Source organism: Babesia microti, chromosome II (genome assembly GCF_000691945.2).
Source record: "Babesia microti strain RI chromosome II, complete genome".
Taxonomy (NCBI): Eukaryota; Apicomplexa; class Aconoidasida; order Piroplasmida; family Babesiidae; genus Babesia; species Babesia microti.
The window spans coordinates 1,346,327-1,369,213 of record NC_027206.1 but is presented as its reverse complement, the minus strand read 5'-3'; the positions used below and the strand labels follow the sequence as shown (position 1 = coordinate 1,369,213).

Sequence of the window (22,887 nt, the reverse complement as noted above, 5' to 3'; positions counted from 1 at the left end):
TATGCGCTATTCACACGAGGAATCATCTACATATGCGTCTTGTGCTCGTACAGCAGATGTTAATTCACTAATAAATAAGTCATTTTCCGAATCTTTCCTACGATTTAAGCATTTAGACTTGGTGACGCTGGAGAAGAATAATATCCTGCATTGACTTTTGTCATAGAAAAAGTAATTAAACGAGTTTAAACAGCACTCACTATTGAATAAATCCTCTTCGGGCCCAGATTCATAGGTATAAACTTCCGATTCATTGAGTGATATTACCTTTTTTATACTGCTCCATAGGTCGTTTGAGAAATCTAGTATCAACCTCTCCATTATGTACGATAGTTTGTAATCGATTGTATTTAGCACAGTACCAATAGATTTAATCCTTTTAAAATTCGAATAATTAAGCGATGAAAAGTCATAATCAGGGAAACATTTGTTCATTGCCATTATTAGATAGCAGTATATCCCTTCAACGGCCTCAACTGTGGAGTTATTCACACTAGTATAGTTATCAACACTAAAACCAGTTGGTATCGAGTTTTCGACATTGGATATATGCAATAATTCCAGGCGCACATCAATGTAACGATCTGAGGCGTCGAAGTCGTTCAGAATTGATCGCAACCGAGCCAAATTAGTATCTTCCACAAATATCATAGCAGATATGTTTTTGGTATTCTATTTTACATAACTAACATCACACATGGTGCCTATCATCACAGTATTATACAATATATGTGGTATAATATGGGATGTACAGTGTTAGTCGACCTGATAATCAGTGTTATTACACATAAAAATACATATTATACATGTGAAATTCTATGATTTTTTTTACAAATCTAACAAACCCACTTAATTTTGGTACGTATGCGTTTATTAGATTTTCAGTAAACTCTATAAATTATCGCCAATCACTTGTATTCTTCAATAAAATAAGCCATAAAAAATTTTCCTTTAACAACAAGGGCATCGCAATTAAGCAGGATTTGGGTCTATTTGTCAAGCCTTCAAAGCCATTTAAGATTCTCCGACACAGGTGGTTTATATACCTGAAATTGTACACCTTACCCTTTTTGTTTGTGTTATTCCTGGGAAATTGTGTAACAATTATACCTCCTGGTTATGTAGGAATATTGGATAATATTGACGGAACAATTGATCCATACATTTCAGAAGGTAAAATGGTACTTATCCACTTTCCATATTATGAGAGGGGAGTTACTTTTAGAATATCACCAATACGCCGCAAAATAATTAACACATTCACTACCAATGATGGGAAACAAATCGAAGCCGTTGTATTTTGTACTTTACAGGCCAAAGCAGCATATGCTGCGGAAATATACATCCTCTTTGGCAGTCACTTTTCAAAATCTTTCGCAGAAAGGGAAATGGAGTTTGACTTGGCAAGAGTAATCGAAAAGTACAAATACGAGGATTTTTTTGATGAAAATCCAGATACTGTTGCTGAATATAGTCAAAACATTTTGCAACCCGATAAATTAGTACTACAGAAAACAAGATTGGATCAAATAAGGGAGGAGATTTTTGAAAGATTCGACGATGCCGGAAAGTTTCATAAAATAGATGTCTCAAATGTGACACTTAGCTTTAGGGATCCCATAATATAACTGGAATTAACGAAAATTTTGCACTAAAAATTGCTAATTGATTTTTTAAAGTGATCGACTAGTTGATTAATTACACAAACGAAACGCCGTTGCGAAAATCAATTTTACTATAATTTATAAATTAATCCTAATATTGTTTGCATTTGTCAAGTCGGTTTAAAATCATGTCTTCTAATCTCCAGCATTACTGGACCTAAGTAAAAGTCGTGTCTACCGCAGTTGACTTGCTTGCGCTGCAAAATTTGATGTGCGTTATCACAGAAGGGGAATTTAGCAGATTGCCAACAACGGCAAATTGAAAATCTTTTTGCAGGAACTTCTAGACCTGAAATTGTGATAGAATGCTCCTTTTCATAGCCTAATTGACGTTTTTATTACCTCTTTTATTGATATATTCACCAGCCTTACGTCCGATTTGAACTTTTTTGGAAGTATTGGCGCCCATATATGCCAGAATATCTTATTAAAAATTATGAGATATTCTTTAATAGAATCCTAAGTGTAGAGATGTGCTATCATACATAAGCTTACGTTATAAGCCCTATCCCACGCCTGCATTTGCACAACTTGTGTGATACGGCTCATAAACAAATTGTACTTTGAAGCTTACAAAATAACTAACAACTACAATCACAAACATATAAATACTATATAATAATCTAAAATAACGAAATATTTTGCATCTAGATATGTATTATTTAAAATGTGAAACAATATTTCAAATCGTCACAAGATATATCATTATACCAAGTAATAATACTTCTGGGTATAATTTCAATTTTTAGCCTATAATATAACAATAATAGTTTATTATTGTTTCAAATTGTCAATTTCATTAATAGATTCAGTGATTAACTGCCACTAGTTAAAAATTAGTGAGGATAGTACTACATAAATATAAATCAATTGCTCGTTAAAAATAACGAATAATTAACCATAATTTAATTATTAATAATAAATATGTATACAAAATAATAATGTTCTCAGTAAACTGCTCGAAATGTATGATCATCGGACCTAGTGAATGGCACTTGCATATGTGGTAGACTACTGTATGTGATGTGATGCTACGTATGTATACATACTTGACCCCTGGGGTTTGGCGCCCACATTTTCGTTTCCCAAACAACCTATTAGCGTTAAAGTGTAGAGTTCATGAATACAATTACTTGCAAAGCGTAAACCTACACCCAACTTCCTACGCAAAACTGCAATTGGCATATCACCTATACACTCCAAGACTAATTCACTATTCCGCCTTTAACAAATCCAACATCGATAAAATATACAACAATGGATACAACAATTTATCAACTGTCTATTGCAGACAGTTTTCTACAAAAAAGCCCAGCAAATGTAGCATAATTATCAAGGTTATAGGGACGATAATCAAATTCCCTTTTAAGCTATGCAAATGGACAATTCAAATCATCCTCAAACCATTTAAAATTTCTATAAATTTGACCACTGGGCTGTTTAAGTTATTTGGTAAATTCATTCGTCTCATAGGCAGTGGTATTAATCGTTCCCTTAGAGTAGCAAGGGCGGCTAGACAATCAGGGGTAGTAAGTTTAACCCGTAGTGTATGGAATGGAATTGTACATACAGTTCACTGGTGTAAAACTGGGTTTAAATTATACGCTGTAAATGTTAGGGTTTCCTATTTTATTATGCTAAAGAAGTTTAAGGGCCATCAACTAGGCTATAAAGAGCACAAATTGCTAATGAGGACTCTGAATGATTGCTTCAAATTGGTGCCATTTTCATTCTTCTTGATCGTCCCATTTGCGGAATTTTTGCTTCCTGTTGCCATAAAACTCTTTCCCAATATGCTTCCTTCCACATTTAAGCAGACAAATAGCGATACTTCATATTTACACAAGAAACTATTAGTTAAGAAACAGTTGGCTGAATTCTTTCAGGAGCTAGTACAGAATCATACAAATAACTTACTGCAGGCGGAACTAGATTCGTCAATTCGCACAAAAGCAGAAGCGCTTAGTGCCTTTCAGCAAAGGTTGATGAATAAAGATGACCGTGATATGAATCCATTTCTAACAGCAAATGAACTAGTGGTATTTTCAAAACTGCTAAAGCAAGAATTTGTTCTTGATAAGATGAACCTAGAAACACTACAGGTTATGTGTAAATTGCTTGGTATACGCCCATTTTCGTTGCACTCACATGTTGTATTACAATTGCGCCACCATTTATTGAAAATTCAAAGAGAAGATCAGATGATCAGGTGGGAAGGAGTCGAATCATTAACGGTAGATGAGCTGAGTGAAGCTTGTCGTGACAGGGCCATGAAGTTTTACGATATAACGAAAGAGCAAATGCAACAGAACTTGATTATGTGGTTAGATTTATCGGGCCGCAAGGATATTCCACTGATATTGTTGTTGTGGAGCCGCTGTATTACAATGACACACTCACCCATGGAGGTGAAAGTGGATGTGATAACGCCGGATATACAAAAGGAGGACGAACCACATTGTAAAGAAGAAGGTGAGTTTTTGTTATATAATATAATATGTATTAACCAATCGCGTATTATATCTTTAGTAATATAAAATTTCCATATACACCATTATTTATTCATATGTCATCATACTGATTAATATTTAAACAACTTTAAATTATATTAACTACCTATTTATATCTCTTAACAATTGATAGAATTTGACAGTTATAATATTGATTATCTAATCATATGATATAAATAAATTGATTTATCTTTGATTCACTAATAGAATGTTTAAATGCGAATTATTTTTATTTTAATAATTTATTTCCATCACATGATTTAATAGTTATATCACATTATTACATGTGATTTGAATAAATCTCAAATAAATGTTTAATACTAAATCGCATATACCTATTACACACAAATAAATAATATATTTTGTATGGTTAATTGTACTACGCATGATCATCATATATTATACAATGCTATGATTTATCCACAATACACTGGATAAATGATTCATTAGTCACAAAAACTTATGCAGAGGAGATTATTGAGCGCCAAAACCAGCTCCAAGAACTTTTAATGACAGAGGCTAATCTAAGGGAAAGCACCGAAAGCATCGAAAGCACCTCCTTACAATCTGAATCGCAATTGGATGAAGATGAATCTCAATCTAACGAATTATCCAAACCAGAATTGATTTCCAGATTCAATCAATTGAATCAAGCAATGGAACTGCAAAAATCAATCACTGATAAACAAGAAAAGCTTCTAAATGAGATTTTGGCATTTATACTCAAGGTGTCAGAGTCAGATGGCAATGATATCAACAAACTAAAGGATGAAGCATCAAAACTCTTAATGAGTACTAATGATTCTATATCACAATTAGAAGAACTGATTCTTAAGTCTAATGATGGTGAGAAATCATACGATGATATTGGAGCAAATTAACTACTCAACTATTTACTTGTACCAATTCCAATTAATTAATTATTGTACCAACAACCGCCGCGTAGGAAACACTGGAGTCTCTTATATTAGTAGCTGGGTTGGATTGTGCATAACTTTCAAGATTTGAGAATATATTTAATTTGGAAAAGGTGAGCAACTTTAGCAAAACCTGTATCGGATTCCTCCCGCAAATTGTATTTTTAGTATCATCTAAGTAGCTTATGAACCCTTTATAATTGTGTTTTAGAATAAGATCAATGCCATCCTTGTCCAACTTCTCTACAGCTTCGTGTATCGGTATGCCAGGGTATGGAGTTTTATAGAATCCAAATCTTGAATTAATTTTTTAAAAACTCAGTGAACATTAAATAGATTATTACCTTGCACCAAAGTGGCAGAAATCTGAAGAGATTACAAATAAATTGTCCTTGTCTTCAAAATATTTTAGTAGTGAATTGGCAATGCCTATGGTTGACTGTTCATCTATATCACCAATCATGATGGGTATTATTTTAGCATCAGGAAATCTAGATTTAAATTAGTTTACCCTTCCAAAATGAGTTTCAAGATGGGCAATTGCATTTCAATTGAATGCTCATCTTCAGATGTGCCCTTGCTAATATTCATAAAATGATCATTTGCTAACAGATTAGTTACAGTCTCTGTGTCTATATCCAGATTGCCAATGGGCGTTTCGTATTTAATACATTTATCAAGCCCGCAACCTTCAAAATAGACATGGTGTGATGGCCCTAATATAAATATTTTCGAACTAAATATGTTAAATTTTACTATTTGAAAGTCCTAATCTTAGAATAGGCGTATAATGCAGTTTTCAGAGAATAATCATAGCCAGCATGACTAAATGACTCGATTTGCCTACGGTGTTATTATGTATTTTACAAGCACTTCGTTTTCTGGATGTGTGGATAATTCGGAGGAGATTCTGGTTTTTAGTACATTGCCTAAATGTGTTATTCAGTACCTACGGAAGAATACCAACTCCCAGCATGAGTAGCTATCCTTATGCTCATTACAATATTCAACAATTGAAATGGAAATACACAAAACACACCTAACAAATATGTGTTACACTATAGGGCTAGGGTCAATACTATACCGTGGGTACACCTATGGAGTTATTTATAGGTATCACTAGGCATAGATTAAGTTTATACTATGAATTCGCATCTTAACTATAATTTATGTACGATTGTTGTACTTCCACCTACAAATTTTGAATTTTCTGGCAAATTCGTAGCATCTGGACTTAGTACCATTTAATCGTTCATCTGATAGGCAATTGTCACAGTCAACAATTCCATAGTTTATGGCACAAGTGCTTGAACTTTTTATGTCATCTACACTCAGTTTTCCTACTTCTTTATAGACTAGGTCGACATCAACATGTTTAAGAGCTATAGTTTCTATATTAGATCCCTTTTATGAATTGACCTTACCTCCTTGAACTACATCTACATTATCCACATTACAGCTTCTCCTGTACATATCCCCAATCAAACATTCAATATTCTTGCCAGAATCCCTATCGACAATTACATAACCCGAGTTATCGTCGCTTTCACTAGTGTCTACTGGTTCTATCAGATCTTCAACCGTCTTAATACGGAATGTATGATCAGCCACAGTGTCTTGGCTGTCGGACTTTGTAGATATTTCTTCACAATCTTCTACACTATCCGCATCACTTTGTATAATAGGTTCATTCATTATAGTGGTGGATTCACGCTCTTTCTCAACAATATCTACAATGGGACAATCCTGCTTTTTAGAAACGAATTTATCAATATAATGGCGCCTACAAGTCTTGGTATTGGTAGACAAATTTTTGCATTGGGCATGGTCATTGCAATTCAAAAATTCATTGTCTAAAACCAATTGTCCACTACTCAAATGGTAATAGTGGATGCATTTGAAGCTGTCACTTTTTCTGTTATCAATATCGCTGTCTTCTAATTCTTCAGTATTGAATCGGAACAAGTCATTGACATAATCGTGTTTGAATGATTGTTCGGATTTCGCATAGAAACTGTTGGAGACGTGATATGACCTATCACTGGTAACCATTACATCGCTTACATCCTCTGTAGTTTGGGACTTATTAACTTCCACAATCTTTTCATCATGATGATCTATTACCTCACTTAAAATTACAAATTCCTGATCAATCACAAAATTTTGTTGCAGTGTATGTATTGAGTCTTTGTAATCAGTAATATTATTGTTTTTAATGTCATTCACACGTGCTACAAAATTGGAACGTTGTTTTCTGGAAATATACCTTTCAATTTTGTGTTTAGAAAGATGTTGTACATTAATCAGTGCAGTTGATAGATTGTTATACACATCGATCTTGTAATCACACATGAATTTCGTCCTAATAGCTAGATTTTTAATCTCTCTACTGATCTTCAGCATCTCCATCTTCATCAAGTTATTTGTATCAATGGAACAATTACTAATGCTTAATTTTCTCTCAGATCTATGCTTAACGTTAGGCTTGGGAAATTTGCCGATGAATAGCATTATCCTCTCATTTTCATACTTCAAATTATCAATATTCTTGTTAATACCATCGTAAAGAGGGTTCATGAAGGGCTTCTTCTGCCTACATTTGACCAGCGAATATTGCTTTTGTCGGCAAAATCCAGAGAATAATCTGGCAGATTTGATCAACTTTTCATTTTGATTTATCCTGGCTACAAGTTCATCATTATCCAATTCCATGAACTGATCGCTATCAATGGAGTTGCAGTGGGATTGAGTTAGGGATGAGTATGTTTGACAAATTGATTCGAGATACACCGTACGAAAAGGGCGAATCACATCAAAACCATCAGAATATTTCTTCACAATCAAAGAGCGCAAGTGGTATAAGGCTAGGGTGAGTAGATCATCCAACGGAAGAATTGACATTAGAGATGGGTTTTTCTGTGTGATTAGGTAACGTACTTTGGTGAGGTGTATGAGCGCGTACAAGTACTGCGCAAATTTTATGTGAGAGGAGACTGATTTTGTAGAGAATCTCCACAGATCAGAAAGTTTCCTATCTAATCCGTACGCACAATATGTTCCAGTCATTATGCCTTAGTTACACCATTAACTTTAAAAATAGATCTAATACGCACTACATTTATTTACTACATTATATGCGATATGATCTATAAATGCGTACTAATGCACACATTACTATTTCATACCATATTTATTATGCTTAAACTTTGCCTAGTTTGCCCTATCAACCAGCTATGCCATTACCTACCCTATATTACTTAATCATTTAGTATAACTTTAACTTTATTATACAGCTATTACATTGCAAATCAGGCTTTACAACAAATATTTAAGACCATTATGTGCACCTGATCCTTCCGGTGTAGTTATGTATATTAAACGTACAGTCCATACAATAATGCCAATATTACTAAAATTATAATAATTACTACGATGTTACATTATGATTTCCCTTTTTCCTAACTCAGTGATAATGTGACTTACCCTTGCAATTAGAATCTGGAACAGTTGGCATGAACATTTCAACTTGTGGCTGTGGCTTTTCCTATGTCACTAATTTTTAGATTACCATTGTTAAGTAGGGATGGGATAAAGCGTCCCTGGCAGTAATACGTTTATCCGGATTAACCTCAAGCAATTTGCTAAGCAAGTCAAGTCCACAATCAGTAAGGTAGCGGTTAGTGGAATATTGTGCTGTACCCAAAGGAAATACTTCACGAAATGTTGGATGCTTGTAGTTTTGAACAGAAAATCTTTGTGATACGTGCTCCAATATCTTGGTAAAACCAGGCCAATCAGTTTCGGTTGGCGTTCCACAAAGCCTGAAAATCCGATTAATCATATCCACTTCATTCTTCCCTGTAAATAGGGGTTTTCCAGATATTATCTCGGCAAATATACAACCAACTGACCAAATGTCAACCGCAGGTGTATATTTTTTGATACCTAACAATAATTCAGGTGATCTATACCACAGCGTCACAATGTTATGCGTATAATTGTCGCTTATCGGCTCTCCAAACTTCCTGGCCATACCAAAATCACACAATTTAAGCACCCCTTTATTATTGTACAATATGTTTGATGTTTTAAGGTCACGGTGTATGATCCAATTATCGTGCATGAAACACACCGATTTTAGCAACTGTTTCAACAAACACTTTCTTTCAGCCAATGAGAAATCCGGCTTATTACTTTCCAGAAGTTGCTTGAGTTCATGCTCTACATATTCCATAACCATAAAAACATTGTTAAGTGCATCGCCAACAACGACTTCCTTCACCGATAGTATGTTTTCATGATTAGCTTCAAGGAGTATTGAAATCTCTCTAAGGCTTGTTATAGGGAAACCTTCTGACCAAAGTCCTTTGTGGTATTTAATTTCCTTTAGTGCTACAATGTTACCAGTTTCCCCATCCATAGCCCGAAATACAGCGCCATAGGTTCCTTCTGATATTTTATTCAGTATTTTGTAGTTATTTATGCTTCTACAACCAAATATCAACTGATTGTATAAATTTTCATGTCTAATATTGACATTTAATTGGGGACCAGCGTCCTTTGTTGCTTCATTTAATACTTCTGATTGTAATGTACTATGGCCTATGGTTTCTTTGGAGTTTCTTTTAGATAAATATCGATCTAAATAACCAATTTAGATACCTTGTGGTGTCAATTCTATGTCAGAATCGCTTCCAATGTTATCATTCCTACCCATATTACCTTATAACATAACCCGCCCTAACAACACTCAGTAACATGAATACGGCTATCAATATATATGTCTAGATGAGAAATACCAGCTGTATATTCATAGTAAATAATTACTAATTGGACGCAGCTATGGATATTTACTGGTACATATCAACATATTACTCGTTAATAACTAATTTGATATGTATTTTTCCATACATCAACATAGACCATGTTTAATATAATGTTGTAAATTTATCATTTTTAAATTAGTTAAATTATTTCTAATTATTGATAAGAAAAGATCACCTCTATCACTGAAAATTTTAAATCTTTTATTGTTAATACATGGGCAACATTTTTCAGTTTGTCAAAGATACATTTATGATTATTTATTACGATAAATTGATAAATGTAATAGCAGTGATTTCTTGTGTATGCATATGTGTTTTTTGATGAAAATTTTAAACAAAAATTTATATTAACCTGTAGCACAATTAGAGCCAACTGATAAGCCTAGTATGTATTACATGAATGTGTGTACAACACAACGTCTTGTTATGGTGTAATGAGATGTTATTAATTTATCAAATTATGTGACAAAAAGGCACATATGTACAAATAATTAGTAAGACAAGTGCGAAATGCAATACTGGGACCTCCCAGAATGCAGCATCTGCCATGAACGGCTATCATATTCCCTTTGTACTCTATCGCAATGCGGCCATGTATACCATGATCAGTGTATTAGGCAGTGGACTAGTAAGCACAAGAGTGAAATCCATAACAATTGCCCTCTATGCCGTAAAAGCATAACAAAGACTGGAATTGTGCCCTTGAAATATGAAACAACGCCCAAAAGTAAGTTGTGTTGTGACTTAGAAATTGGAGATACAAATGATGAACAAATTAATTTCTTGGAGGTAGTTTAGGTCTTTTATTCAGGGTGAAATTAAGTTTTTGAGGGGTAAACTCACGAATATAAACAATCAGAATTCTTCGCTCAATTTGATTAAAGAATCATTAAATGTATTTATAATATAATTTAGGATGAAAATATCAAATTATCATCAAAGTTAGATGCATCAGATCGTAAAAATTCCGAATTGCTCAACAAAATAAAAGATTATGAGCTACAAATTAATTCACTTAGTGCCACAAACAAACGTTTGTCTGAATCTTTGGAGGATTACAAGTCAAAAGTCGCCAAAAACGACGCTTTCAAAAAATAGTAAGTACAACACAAATAAATTAGTATCAAAAGTATAACAGAATGCGAGGGGGATATACTAACCAATGTAAGCAATTTGTAATGTAGTTATCAAAAGACGAAAAGATAAATGTATTGCTACAGCGTGTTATATACCTTACCCGGTTTAATAAGGAGTTGTCCCTGGTTAGAGACAAGTGGAAAAAAAGTTATAACGAAATAAATACGTTGTATTCTGAACTAAAAAGGTAGATATCAGTTTCATTTAGCGAGTATTTAAACCTGGCAACATTCGATTCATCCAACGATACAAAGAAGGATGATTTGGTCAACTTCACAAAGATCAAATCCAATAGCGACGAATTTATGATCAGTCCTGGAAGATTATTTGACGACAAAATCAAGCTTCTAAACCCACAGAGTATTACATCTTTTATTCAGACATAAAAGCTACGAAATTACCCACACATTCTGCGTTTGAGAAACGCAAAATGTTACAGCAAATGAACATTATTAGGCCAATTAAAAGGCAACAGGGAATTAAGACTTTTTTTGAGCCAATTAATTAGCCAATAACCCATCTTAACACAACATGAAACATATATATAACATATAGCTCCAATCATACCACACTCATAGTGCTAGTATATAAATTACATAACGTTACATTTTGTTTTACGATAAAATGTTATTTATTGCAAACTGAGGTGAAATACCTAGAAATCTTCAACAGTAGCATCAAAAACCTGTGGGCCTAGCTGAGAAATATTGCATGTTTGAACAAAAGTCGCTGACTCTTCTATATCTTGGCTTTCGCTCAAATAATACGGTGCAGATAAAGTAGGAGTTTCGAATGGATTTGTGTATATATCCTCGTGAAATCCACTATTTGACCTGTTTAATATATTTATGGATGAACTCAAAGAGGCTGTGTTTTCATTATTTTCGACATTATGCGCCGACCCTGCGTAACCTTGACAGTAATTCGAAGAGTTTTCAGAGTGCATAATTTCATCTGTTTGTCTATCAGAAAATTCATGGATTAGACTTGACTGACTATTTCCCAAGCTGGAAGAGTTTAGTGAAGTGATCTTGGTCTTAACAGCATCTATTAGAGGTGCTATTTGGTAATGCTGCGCCTCAACCAAAATTAGCTCGAGTATGTATTTATCATTGGGGCAAACAAGTTTATTTGTTCTCAGGTAATTGAGAATTACACTGAAATGTGTTCCGTCCCTGTCGATAAAAACTTCATTCACGGGGGATTTGTGAAACTCAGCTAATATTTCGTTAAATACGGGTGTATTACACTTCTCTAGCGTGGACAACTTGGTGACAAATGAAACTCCTCCTACATTCAGTTTTACGACATTCCTCTCAATCATACCACTAACATCTTTATGAGCACCACGCTATACTATGTATATCAATACCATAAACCTTCCCAATCATCCACACACCCGATTAGACCTACCTAAATTAATATACTAACCATTATCTTTAAACCAATCTATATTTGATTCTAATGATAATCTTAACTCTGATATACTAAATATATAAACCATTGCCCATATCCTGGCTTAACACCCTTAGACATACATGCAGCATAATCTATAGTATATTTAGCAAGTAATTTCATAAAATTAGGACAAATTTTGTCACCGAAGTCACACACTGTATTTCTGTAGTGGTATTTGCACAGTATTAAATGCGAGGCCATAGGCACTAATTGGTGCCATGATTGTTGGAGTTTTTGAAGTATTCGTACGCCGCCACCATTATAGCTGATGAGGGCACAACCCTTGCTATTCTGGGAATTATTCCAATTCCAAACCCCCTGATTCCGCCATTGGAATAAATTTTAACTAATTCTCTATAGAAATATGATAACTTATATCCCTTAACGCCTGTGTTTGGATCTACAATCCTGGCTTGTATATTGGTCTTCATTATGTCGAATGGCTGAGAGGCTATCACGGCCAATGCCGAACTAATAGCGCCACAAAACATAGGTAATATAACATATTTTGCAACGTGCAGATTGTCGTCAAGACGTAAGATTTTGTGCGATTTTTTGATCAGGTAATCATAACAAGGCCAGTGAATAGCGGAATAAGGTATGTCGCGGACTATGGTAGGAATAAATCCCGAATACAATCTGCTCAAATTCGCAAATTTGAAAAGTTCAATTGAGCTGATTGTTTTTCTGTCAAACATGTTAGCCTGATTCCAAGTCTTAATGCAGTCAAATGGTGTAGACACTATTAATGCAGCAATTCTTGAACAAATACTGGAAAACAAGATACTATGCGATTCCTTTAAGGATTCAAATAGCCAAAGAAATATTATTTGACCCGAAATAGTGTTGACTGTGGCCCATGATGACCCATTCCAAAACGCTCTCATCCCTTTCTTATTGTAAAGATGTTTAACAACATAAATCGAGCCTATTTTAGTGCGATTAGAGGCCAACGCGTTGTTATAGTACCAGTAATTCTTGATTACATCAAATGGGGTTAGGGTTAATGTTATTAAGCATCCTACATTAAGATGAATATTATATTATTTAACCATTAATTGCATAAAGCATGTACAAATTATTATATATGTAACACATTAAATAGAATTCCACAAAATTATTAGTTAAATGATTATGTATATGTATTGTTTAAATCGTTAATTTGATTAATAATCAACATCATTAGTTAGAAATAAATTTAGATATATATCTAGTTAACTATAATGATATATTATCTTTAATGGTTAATGATTCATTGCCATTAGATACTTAATTATAAAAATAAAATTTCTTAGCAACAATAATTAGATAAAGAATGAATGAACACTTAGTGATAGCCATAAGCAATGATTAATAATCCATTTATTGTTTAATAAATAATACAAGATGAATATTAAATAATTATTTCAACGATCAATTGGTAATGTATTAATTAAATAGTATGGTAACATATATACATATATAGCAATAAGTGGCAATTAATTCGTTAGAAAATATTAAACAAGTGCATTAATTATATGCAAATTTCACTATATAGATATATATTGAAACATTTTAAATGACATATTGCGTAAAAAGGAAATATTAACCCCGTATAAATGATGTATATATGGTCATTTGTTTCATTAATGTTCAATATAGTACAGGTAGTGACATACCTCCGGTGAAAGCAGATGAAGCTACTGGCCTCAAAAATGGATAGGCTTGTGAATCACTGTCAACCATCCGTCAAGAGTATAACACTTAGTGATGTAAACTGACACCGGCTATTATTGTTGGGTCACTAAGATCCTGACATTATGACTGATACTTTGGAATCATTGGAAATAAACGAAGAAGAATACCATGGTTAGCACATATTTATGCAGAATCACACAACTTTATATTGGCCGAGGATGCTATTATGGATGAGGATGTATTTACACATCTTAAGCGTGTAATATCATACTTGTACAAGAATACTCGGGATGATTCGTTATATAATGAAGAAGATTTACTGAAAAAACTGAATATAGATGTCCTAAATACTATTGTGGATGGATATGTAGGTTATTCTTGGATGTGTGAGGCCTGCGCCACATGGATCGCAGATGCCACGACTTACATCCACGAATCAAAAGTGGATGGTGACACTTTTAATACTAAAGAATACTTTAAGCGCAGAAAAATTATCAGCATTGATGAATCTACACGAGAATCATATTTTTATGCAGATAAGCCAAAAATTTCCAACAAAAACAAGGCACTAAATGTATTATACGATTCGCTAGCATCATTACTTGCTAAAACGTATGACACTGACATAATGAGGGATTACATGGATAATCAGAAGGATTTGAAAAGCTGGAATCCACCCCTTTCATACTGGCAATTGATGCAGAGCCCCGTTTCAGTTTCGCACATGATCAAGCTGTATCGCGATAGGCCAAAAGATGCGTTTTTATCTGCATGGTACCAAGATTACACAAATAACTACCAACAAAACAGCATTATGGAGGTAAACCCGCACTATCTAATATACCATGTATTTCCCGTCTAGCCAGCATATTTATTTGTTGATATTTCTACCCTCTGATATAATGTAGACACGATCCTCATGTGCATATTGTATATTTGAGTTTCGAACCCAAATATATGTATTGTTTGATGTATTACATATTCTCTGGGCTAACGTTTCATGCTAAATACTTAATTCTACTTTATCCTAAATTATTAAACTTGTTAACAATAGAAATCACAACTAACTAGCAATTTCTCGGTTTACACCCTAAGGCTTTCTGAGGAAATCCGCAAATTTCTGTTAGAAGATGACATTGCAGAAGTGGATCCTACGGATAGCGGCACTATATCTGACCTATTTTTGCACGCTGAAAATGCATACATTTACACCCAAGCGTTGCTGCACTTTATATACCAGTGGAGAGTCGATTTGAAGGGATGTAGACGCCTATCCCAGCTTATGTCAATGTCCATACTCAATCCCAAAGGGGCGGCTTCAAATCGTTCAAACATGGAATATTCTGCTTCACAAATTAATTTACTCATGACAAATTTTACCAAGTTTCAGTGCCTCTATCGCTTATTCCGCCAGATATCCCATTCATTGAATGGCACTAACTCGACACTTGACATAAAAGATGTTTGTGAATTTGGTTATGAGCTGCAAAAGACTCTTGATAAGTTTGAATCCTATGAAAGTTTGTTATTTGAAAGGGACGCTAGAAAACCCAATAATGATACGGCAGGAGCGGCCAATGGGGACGATATAAGCAAATATGCACCAGACGGCGAACTGGAGTTTGAAGACCCTTCTGTATCTCAATGTGGAGGTTATGGTGATCCAGCTAATGACTATAAAAGGCTTAGGGATGCCCCTGAAATGCCACCACTGGAGGCCATACGGGAAAGCTCCCTTCTAGAGTGCTTAATTAACAATTTTGCCGACCCAGATCTATCATTAAGTGCCGACCAGGCTTGGATCAAATATGCAAATTTGATTGTTCTACTATCAGTACCGTCCCCTTATGAAATGCTATATCAGGCGTACGAGGAGCACCTAAGTGATAATATTAAGCGCTCAAGAAGGGGCCATGTATGGCAGGACTATGAATCGGTAATTAACAGTTTGACATAGGAATCCCAGCATTCTGATTTATCCCCTGATTCACTCGTCGAATCTCCTAGTAGAAGCACGACATCTGCCATTGATAGGGATAGCGATCGAAATGATAATTCTTTGGACGATTCTAGTTCACCCTTTGGATCATCGGTACTGGAGTCGATTATCACACATGAAAGTTCAAATGGTATAAACAAGGATTGCCCTGATGATCAAATATCTTCCGATCAACTACACAAACAGATTTCTCTTGCGGATATTACTCACTGCACAAATGAAACCAGTTCTATGAACACATATACCACTACAGACTGTAAAAGCACTGAAGGAATGGATGTACAAAGTATGATAGATTCAGAGATTTATAAAGACGTAAACCATAACAAGAAATTGGGAACCCTGCCAAACTTGAACCCGATGAAGATTCAGGAGATGAAGGAATTATTTAAGGAATTTAAGGAAACGTCCACAAGACACAAAAACATCGCAAGGAAGGAGTTATTTGAAATATATCGCATTACACATGATTCTCTTAAGTCTAAGCTTGAAATTGAGCAGCAACTTTTGCACCAATGTCATACAAACATTGCTTGCTCCACAGTACTGAGCTATATTTCACATAATCTAAACAAAAATGATAATGGCCTTACTCCAGTGAGCGTTTTGTTACTAAAAAATATTGCAGATAGGCAGCCAGTGAAGCGAAAGCCCATACTTGCTTTAATACGTAGATTTTCCGATAAGATATTTCAGTGTATTAAGTCTAGAATGTCCCTGGAAATCATAGGCCTTGTTACTGATCTACTGGTCTATATGATTCGTTATGAATCACTTTACCCTGCCGTTATTACCACTGTTTTGGATATGGTAAGTCAAAAGTCACTAAGGTTCAATGCATGGACAGGGTTTATGTGAGGAAGTTTATTAGTGGAGTGCTTCTTCATTGTGCTCCTCCATACAAGGTAGAGTTTGCAATGCCACTGTTGGAACTTATATTAAAGTGTAAGTCAAGCCCGTTATACTATTGTGTTATAGTATTAAATGTCGTTTAAATATGCAAATACACCCACAGATAGATATCTAATATGTTCGATTTGCATGGTAAATAATTACAAAATTTTAATGTAAAACATACTTATATAGCCGGTATAATTTTGCCTGGAGACAGCGAACAAACATTTACAACTCTAATACTAGAATTTATTGAGAACTGTAAATCGTGTAAGATAACCAGCCACATCGAGGGCATGATTCAGCAGTTGCAAAAACAGTTTGGAAAGTAATGTAGTTTCATGTAATTTCAGCACCCGCCAATTGTTTTCATTATCAAAACCTTTAGTTATAGACATTATGATTGCTGGCAGGCACCAGATTATGCAAATTTTTTTGTAATGTATAAAAAGTTGATTAGATTTGGAAAGTTAATGTTATATGAATAACGAATATGAATATTACAAGTGGAAAGTGTGTAAATTGTATAATAAATATAGAATGTGTATATGATAGTAGAGAGTAATGGCATAGATTTGAAAGCATAAAAATGATGCATATCTAATAGAAATTGTCATATAAAATAGCGGCAAATTCCATGAATATAAAAATTTATTTATTGCGAATTAGGTATAGTTGCCTTGAATGGTTAGATTAGGCCGATTAGTTTGTATAAAACCCCTTAGTTAATCACGATACAAGTAATGGTGATAGGATGCAAATGCATAAAGAATAAACAATAGAGATACACATGTAAGGTTGACAGGTACGAGTGAATGTGCATGGAAAATTATATATGTGGACATAACACATTATTTTAAACAATAAACGAAAGATCCTAGGCTAGGACATATGAGTCTGGCGGTGGTAGTGGTGGGGCAATCATATGGCCTGCACATCCAACCAATCTCCCGAGCTACTCCCGCTAGCCCATTTTGTAACATCGCCATCTGGTAGCGCTATTTTGAAGGGCCTATCGCCTTTTTCTCTCAGCACAGCTGCCAAATACGAATTAGAAAAGCTCGGACATCCCGATAACTCCAGCACGAATGTTTACAATCAACCAAATGACATACTTGAGGGTATGCTCTACTAATTAACACAGAACTGTCACTAACAGATGATCTAAAGCGCTCTTTAGTTGATGCATGCCAAGTAATCCTAGTGTCATTTAGGTCTTAAAGAAACTCAAAAATGGCAACACATTTGTATATAGGGAGGCTATTACGGCAATTAAGGAGCTAAGGAGGCTGGCAGTTGAACAATTTTCTAATGGCAAATTTTCTGAGGCATTGATCCTGGCCCATCAGTCCTTGTCCTTGGGCCGCCAATATCACGGCTCACTCAACAATGTTATGCTTACATCTGAAATGTCCACAGAGCTTTATATAATTGCCCATTGCTTTGCTAAAGCCGATAAGCTAGAAAGTGGACTGCCTTTCCTTAAAGAACTCAGATATTTGGTAGAAATGGCAATTAGGGGCGATGGTAAAATCTCCAGTGATAAACTGCCACACCTCACCTACTTAGTGGCCAAACTTTATACTGCATATAATGACCAGCAAGCATCAAACTTGTTTTTTTACAAATATATAGAACTAATCAAGTCACAAAAGCAAGACTCAAAAAAAAGTGAGGCTGAGCACAAAATTGAATTATGCGATGCGCTACAACGCGTTTGTGTGGAAATGGTGGCTTGTAGGCAGTATGAAAGAGCCCTCGAATTAGCAACTGAAGTCCTGGAGATAAGGATATCCATTTATGGCGATTTCAAGTGTCAAAATCCTAAAGTTGCAGACGCATATTGCAACGTGGGCCTCTTGTATCGCTTGAACGGCAACCCGGTAGATGGTCTGCATAAATTAATTTGCGGTCTAGATATGCATATGAGAATACACAAGAACCGTAACCATCCTAAAGTGCAAAATGCGCTTCTTTCTATCGCGTGCTGCTACCACGTAATGGGGGATCTCACAAGCTCTTACAACCTTTACAGCGAAGTGTTCGCGACCCGTCAACTCAGTTTGGGTGTTAATCACCCTTCCACCAAAAGTGTACAAAAATTGCTAAATAAATGCACTCCAAAAGCTCCCGCACCTGATATGCCTATAGTTGCCACGTCTAACACAGGAACGGTGGCAGAAAGGCTAAAAAATGTATTATTTAAACCAGAAATTGAGTACTCTTTTAGAACGCCATATAAAAATTATCCTGTTTTACCGCAGCTCCACAGATTCACGCCTAGTTACTATAGCGTGTGTAGCCAGTACTTTGACAAGTACCCTCCCAGTAAAACCTTTACCGCGGGAGGGGCCAAAATCTTGCCTTTCGTCAACGTCCCACACCTATCTTGCGGTCAGGCAACGCTGGATGGCTCTGGAGAGCCTGTGATGGAGCTTAGTAGTGAGGGGGAGGAGCTACTCTCTTCTTGGGGGATAAAGGGCGTAAAAGTGTCACCAAATGGTGAGGTCACCGTGCCGAGCCTAACTGGCAGGGTTGCCGGATTAAAGGTTGTCATACCATACGTCAAGGATGGAGAGTTACTGCTGGGCTATCATGGCAGGCACCTGTACTTGCCAAATCCTGCCATTGCCCACATTGATGATTTTTCGTTTCAGCCTGCTGAAATACCTACTGACGCCGAAGTGTCTACCGCTAGTGAAAAATTACCTGATACTGACGCCAAAGTGTCTACTGCTAGTGAAAAATTACCTGATACTGACGCCGAAGTATCTACTGCTAGTGAAAAATTACCTGATACTGATGCCAAAGTGTCTACTGCTAGTGAAAAATTACCTGATACTGACGCCAAAGTGTCTACCGCTAGTGAAAAATTACCTGATACTGACGCCAAAGTGTCTACTGCTAGTGGAAAATTACCTGATACTGACGCCAAAGTGTCTACTGCTAGTGGAAAATTACCTGATACTGACGCCAAAGTGTCTGTTGTTGATGGTCATGGACCTGTGGGCAAACATGAATCGGTTGAGGAGGCAAAGCTGACGAGTAGGCAAAAGTTTGGAGTTACAAGGTCCATTTTGAAGAAACTCACTCGTTCCTTTAGCAAGGCAGAAGCGGCGCCTACTACTCAACCTGCCGCCGGCTCTGGCTCCAGCAATGATTCTGGAGAGGCATCTGGCAAAAATGAAAGTTATGAGGAAAGAAGCCCAGTTCAAGAAGAAGAGTCCGTGTCTCTAGAGTCTAAACTTGGATCATTCAGTGCAAAAATAGGATCATTGGCCGAAGCGTTAAAGACCTGCAAAGTACCCGCCAATACATTCCGGCCAGTGGTGCGGAGAACCCCATCACACCTAACAGCTATACCCACTGTAAGCGTGCATTCAGACATCTTACAATTGAACTCCCTCAAGGACAGGTTGCCCTTGGAGGTTGCCTGCAAAGTCTTTGCAATTTCCACAATTCCCAAGTCCGGCGCTAACTCCAACTCGCACACTACGGGGTCTTACTTGATGGACAAGGATTTGGTGCCTATCGTACAAGTGCCCTGGCAGATTGTAAGTTACTACTTAAATTCATACTATTTGCCACGTGTGTCCCACTGCCCTTGCGGTGGGACACACTCGGCTTCGTAAATATTTTTCAATGTAATTGTGCCCTAACTGATCGAATGGCCTAGAGTTGTTTCATATAGGATTTGACTATGCTAAAGATGACTGCAAAGGCAGTCAAAAAAACTTCCTTGCTGGAGTACGAGTTTGCATCCGCCAGTGACAGCGCGAGGTTGGTATACGCTAAGGCTATGGAAGGAGACGGGCTTAGGGAACTGGGTTTTGGCAAGCCTCTATCTCCGTACCACGAGCAAGATCTTGATTTTGGAGTCTTGCATATCCCGGAAACCGCACTAAAGGTAAGTGTAGTTTCAACTAGAAATTTGTACCAAAGCCTTCTTCACAATCCCCTAGATTGGGGGTCACAAAGGCTGTCACTAAGAAGGCAATGCCAACGCCCAAGGGCAAGGGCAAATTTGGCATGAAGGCACCTCCCAAATCGATGCCGCCCGTATCAACAAAAAAGGCATCTGCAGGGGTCTTTAAGGATACTGGTAAAAACAGGCGCTTTTTTTGGGATCCAATCTTCGGCGATGATGCTAAGGGGACGATGTTTGAAGACATGAAATTTGACCAGATCCATATTGAGAAATCAGTGGTTGAAGACACTTTTGCCAAGGCCCCGCCAAAAGAGAAATCTTCTGTTCCCAAGCAAACTATTATACAGCTGCTACCAAATCCAAAGAGATCATACAATATGAATATAGCACTTTCAAAGTTCAGTAATTATACCTTCCACGAAATGCGTCAGGCTATCATTAATTTGGATGCTGATGTAAGTATAATTGTGCATTTATTAATAAAATGGAGAACTTCTTTCCATTTCCATGTCTATCCACTCTATTAAACTACTTGTTTGTCATGAATCAATCGCCGTGATTTAAAAATAAAATGGGGTTTTAACACAAATCAATCGTATCATTTGGGTCGTTATAATCCCAGCTATATGCTGCGCTGATTAAGTGGCATAAATATCTACCCTCATTTACTCAAATTTGATTGGCTCACGTAGATACTAAATGCGGAGGCCACCGAGTCATTGCTCAATTTTACGCCTACCAGCGAAGAACTATCTATCATGAAGGAATATGTGGATAGCGGTGGGGATCTTACGCGCGTTGACCGACCGGAACAATTTGTGGCTGCGATGATTGGTATTCCGCTGCTGCAAAATCGCCTAGATGCGCACTATGTGGCCCTGTGCTTTAGGGAAAGATACGAAGAGATTATGACACCTCTTAACAATTTGAGCGAAGCGTGCGATACCGTGATTAATAGCCAAAAACTCAAGGCATTTTCAATGGCAATACTCAGGATTGGAAATGCAATCAACGAGGGGGATCCCAAAAAGGGAAATGCCACTGGGTTCAGGGCCACCACTTTTAACAAGCTTGTTGAATTTAAGACCACCACTAAACCGATTAGGACTCTGTTACGCTACATTATAGACGTAAGTGTACAATTTAACGCTTTTAATTATTCATTATAAACCCCTATTCTCTTTTGATCATTGCAGTACATGGTCATGATTACATTCTAATGTGATAATAAATTACATGCTTTATTCTGTAACGTATATTTGACTGATAACAAATGTCTTAACATAGTCTATCGCCACCTATGATGAAGATACAGTTAACAACCTCTACGCTGATATGCTTATTTGTGAAAAGGCAATCAGGGTGGACGTGCCTACAGTTGAAGGAAACATTGCCAAATTGGTCGCCTCATTTAACAAGATCCAATTGGCGGTTTCGGAGGCCAAAAAATTGAATGATCCTTTGGCGGAAATAATGAAGGAATTCGTTGAACAGGTTGAAACGCGTGTCTCTGCCCTTAGCGATAACTTTAAGGAGGTAGGTAAAGAGTTATACAGGTCATGGATCATTTTAGGGAAATGGCCGGGTACCTAGGCTATGGGGATAATGAACTGAAAAAATTAACACCTGAAGAAGTGTTTGGAACCCTATGGAACTTCGCCAAAAATGTCGAGACCACAAGAAAGATCAGGAAAGATGAGATCGAGCGACAGGCGAGGAAGGATGCTGCGGAACAAAAGAAGAAGATGCAACCGCAATCTGAGGCCAAAACTTCGGCCACAAAGACAAAGTATACCAAGGCTCAGCCCAAAATACTGACCAATAAATTGGATGATACTCTCAAGCGACTTTGACACTGTACATTAGCTATTTTTTGA

General features: G+C 36.3%; 12 protein-coding genes across 12 annotated transcripts; 5 read left to right on the top strand and 7 right to left on the bottom strand.

The window, feature by feature from the left end:
• Window positions 1-6: 6 nt before the first annotated feature.
• Window positions 7-651, bottom strand: BMR1_02g03920 (Maf1 regulator; the record flags this gene model as incomplete). Its single annotated transcript, XM_012793088.1, has 1 exon — window positions 7-651. One exon carries the CDS (start codon window positions 649-651, stop codon window positions 7-9), a length of 645 nt encoding a protein of 214 aa, XP_012648542.1.
• On the top strand, window positions 819-1,628 carry BMR1_02g03915 (hypothetical protein; the record flags this gene model as incomplete). The annotated part of the gene is made up of 1 exon (XM_012793087.1): window positions 819-1,628. One exon carries the CDS (start codon window positions 819-821, stop codon window positions 1,626-1,628), a length of 810 nt encoding a protein of 269 aa, XP_012648541.1.
• A 146-nt stretch (window positions 1,629-1,774) lies between these two features.
• Window positions 1,775-2,073, bottom strand: BMR1_02g03910 (CDGSH iron-sulfur domain-containing protein, putative; the record flags this gene model as incomplete). Its single annotated transcript, XM_021481739.1, has 3 exons — window positions 1,775-1,821; window positions 1,843-1,986; window positions 2,007-2,073. 3 exons carry the CDS (start codon window positions 2,071-2,073, stop codon window positions 1,775-1,777), a joined length of 258 nt encoding a protein of 85 aa, XP_021338344.1.
• BMR1_02g03905 (LETM1-like protein) lies at window positions 2,702-5,055 on the top strand (the record flags this gene model as incomplete). Its single annotated transcript, XM_012793085.1, has 2 exons — window positions 2,702-4,136; window positions 4,643-5,055. The coding sequence occupies 2 exons, from the start codon at window positions 2,702-2,704 to the stop codon at window positions 5,053-5,055; spliced, it is 1,848 nt and encodes a 615-aa protein (XP_012648539.1).
• On the bottom strand, window positions 5,087-6,089 carry BMR1_02g03900 (AmmeMemoRadiSam system protein B; the record flags this gene model as incomplete). The annotated part of the gene is made up of 6 exons (XM_012793084.1): window positions 5,087-5,387; window positions 5,436-5,582; window positions 5,603-5,827; window positions 5,848-5,916; window positions 5,939-6,020; window positions 6,041-6,089. The coding sequence occupies 6 exons, from the start codon at window positions 6,087-6,089 to the stop codon at window positions 5,087-5,089; spliced, it is 873 nt and encodes a 290-aa protein (XP_012648538.1).
• On the bottom strand, window positions 6,259-8,157 carry BMR1_02g03895 (hypothetical protein; the record flags this gene model as incomplete). Its single annotated transcript, XM_021481738.1, has 3 exons — window positions 6,259-6,482; window positions 6,516-8,007; window positions 8,029-8,157. 3 exons carry the CDS (start codon window positions 8,155-8,157, stop codon window positions 6,259-6,261), a joined length of 1,845 nt encoding a protein of 614 aa, XP_021338343.1.
• A 361-nt stretch (window positions 8,158-8,518) lies between these two features.
• Window positions 8,519-9,808, bottom strand: BMR1_02g03890 (Protein tyrosine kinase; the record flags this gene model as incomplete). The annotated part of the gene is made up of 4 exons (XM_021481737.1): window positions 8,519-8,553; window positions 8,575-8,635; window positions 8,660-9,732; window positions 9,754-9,808. The coding sequence occupies 4 exons, from the start codon at window positions 9,806-9,808 to the stop codon at window positions 8,519-8,521; spliced, it is 1,224 nt and encodes a 407-aa protein (XP_021338342.1).
• On the top strand, window positions 10,428-11,562 carry BMR1_02g03885 (conserved Plasmodium protein, unknown function; the record flags this gene model as incomplete). The annotated part of the gene is made up of 8 exons (XM_021481736.1): window positions 10,428-10,644; window positions 10,666-10,706; window positions 10,729-10,812; window positions 10,833-11,014; window positions 11,039-11,081; window positions 11,102-11,241; window positions 11,263-11,414; window positions 11,435-11,562. The coding sequence occupies 8 exons, from the start codon at window positions 10,428-10,430 to the stop codon at window positions 11,560-11,562; spliced, it is 987 nt and encodes a 328-aa protein (XP_021338341.1).
• A 147-nt stretch (window positions 11,563-11,709) lies between these two features.
• Window positions 11,710-12,378, bottom strand: BMR1_02g03880 (BTB/POZ domain-containing protein KCTD7; the record flags this gene model as incomplete). Its single annotated transcript, XM_012793080.1, has 1 exon — window positions 11,710-12,378. One exon carries the CDS (start codon window positions 12,376-12,378, stop codon window positions 11,710-11,712), a length of 669 nt encoding a protein of 222 aa, XP_012648534.1.
• A 340-nt stretch (window positions 12,379-12,718) lies between these two features.
• BMR1_02g03875 (Mitochondrial carrier protein) lies at window positions 12,719-14,237 on the bottom strand (the record flags this gene model as incomplete). Its single annotated transcript, XM_012793079.1, has 2 exons — window positions 12,719-13,533; window positions 14,171-14,237. 2 exons carry the CDS (start codon window positions 14,235-14,237, stop codon window positions 12,719-12,721), a joined length of 882 nt encoding a protein of 293 aa, XP_012648533.1.
• Window positions 14,416-17,414, top strand: BMR1_02g03870 (conserved Plasmodium protein, unknown function; the record flags this gene model as incomplete). Its single annotated transcript, XM_021481734.1, has 5 exons — window positions 14,416-15,009; window positions 15,244-16,125; window positions 16,147-16,998; window positions 17,019-17,133; window positions 17,275-17,414. The coding sequence occupies 5 exons, from the start codon at window positions 14,416-14,418 to the stop codon at window positions 17,412-17,414; spliced, it is 2,583 nt and encodes an 860-aa protein (XP_021338340.1).
• BMR1_02g03860 (Formin Homology 2 Domain) lies at window positions 18,008-22,863 on the top strand (the record flags this gene model as incomplete). The annotated part of the gene is made up of 8 exons (XM_021481733.1): window positions 18,008-18,203; window positions 18,227-18,276; window positions 18,297-20,636; window positions 20,774-20,989; window positions 21,010-21,465; window positions 21,703-22,140; window positions 22,298-22,546; window positions 22,567-22,863. 8 exons carry the CDS (start codon window positions 18,008-18,010, stop codon window positions 22,861-22,863), a joined length of 4,242 nt encoding a protein of 1,413 aa, XP_021338339.1.
• Between the last annotated feature and the right edge of the window lie 24 nt (window positions 22,864-22,887).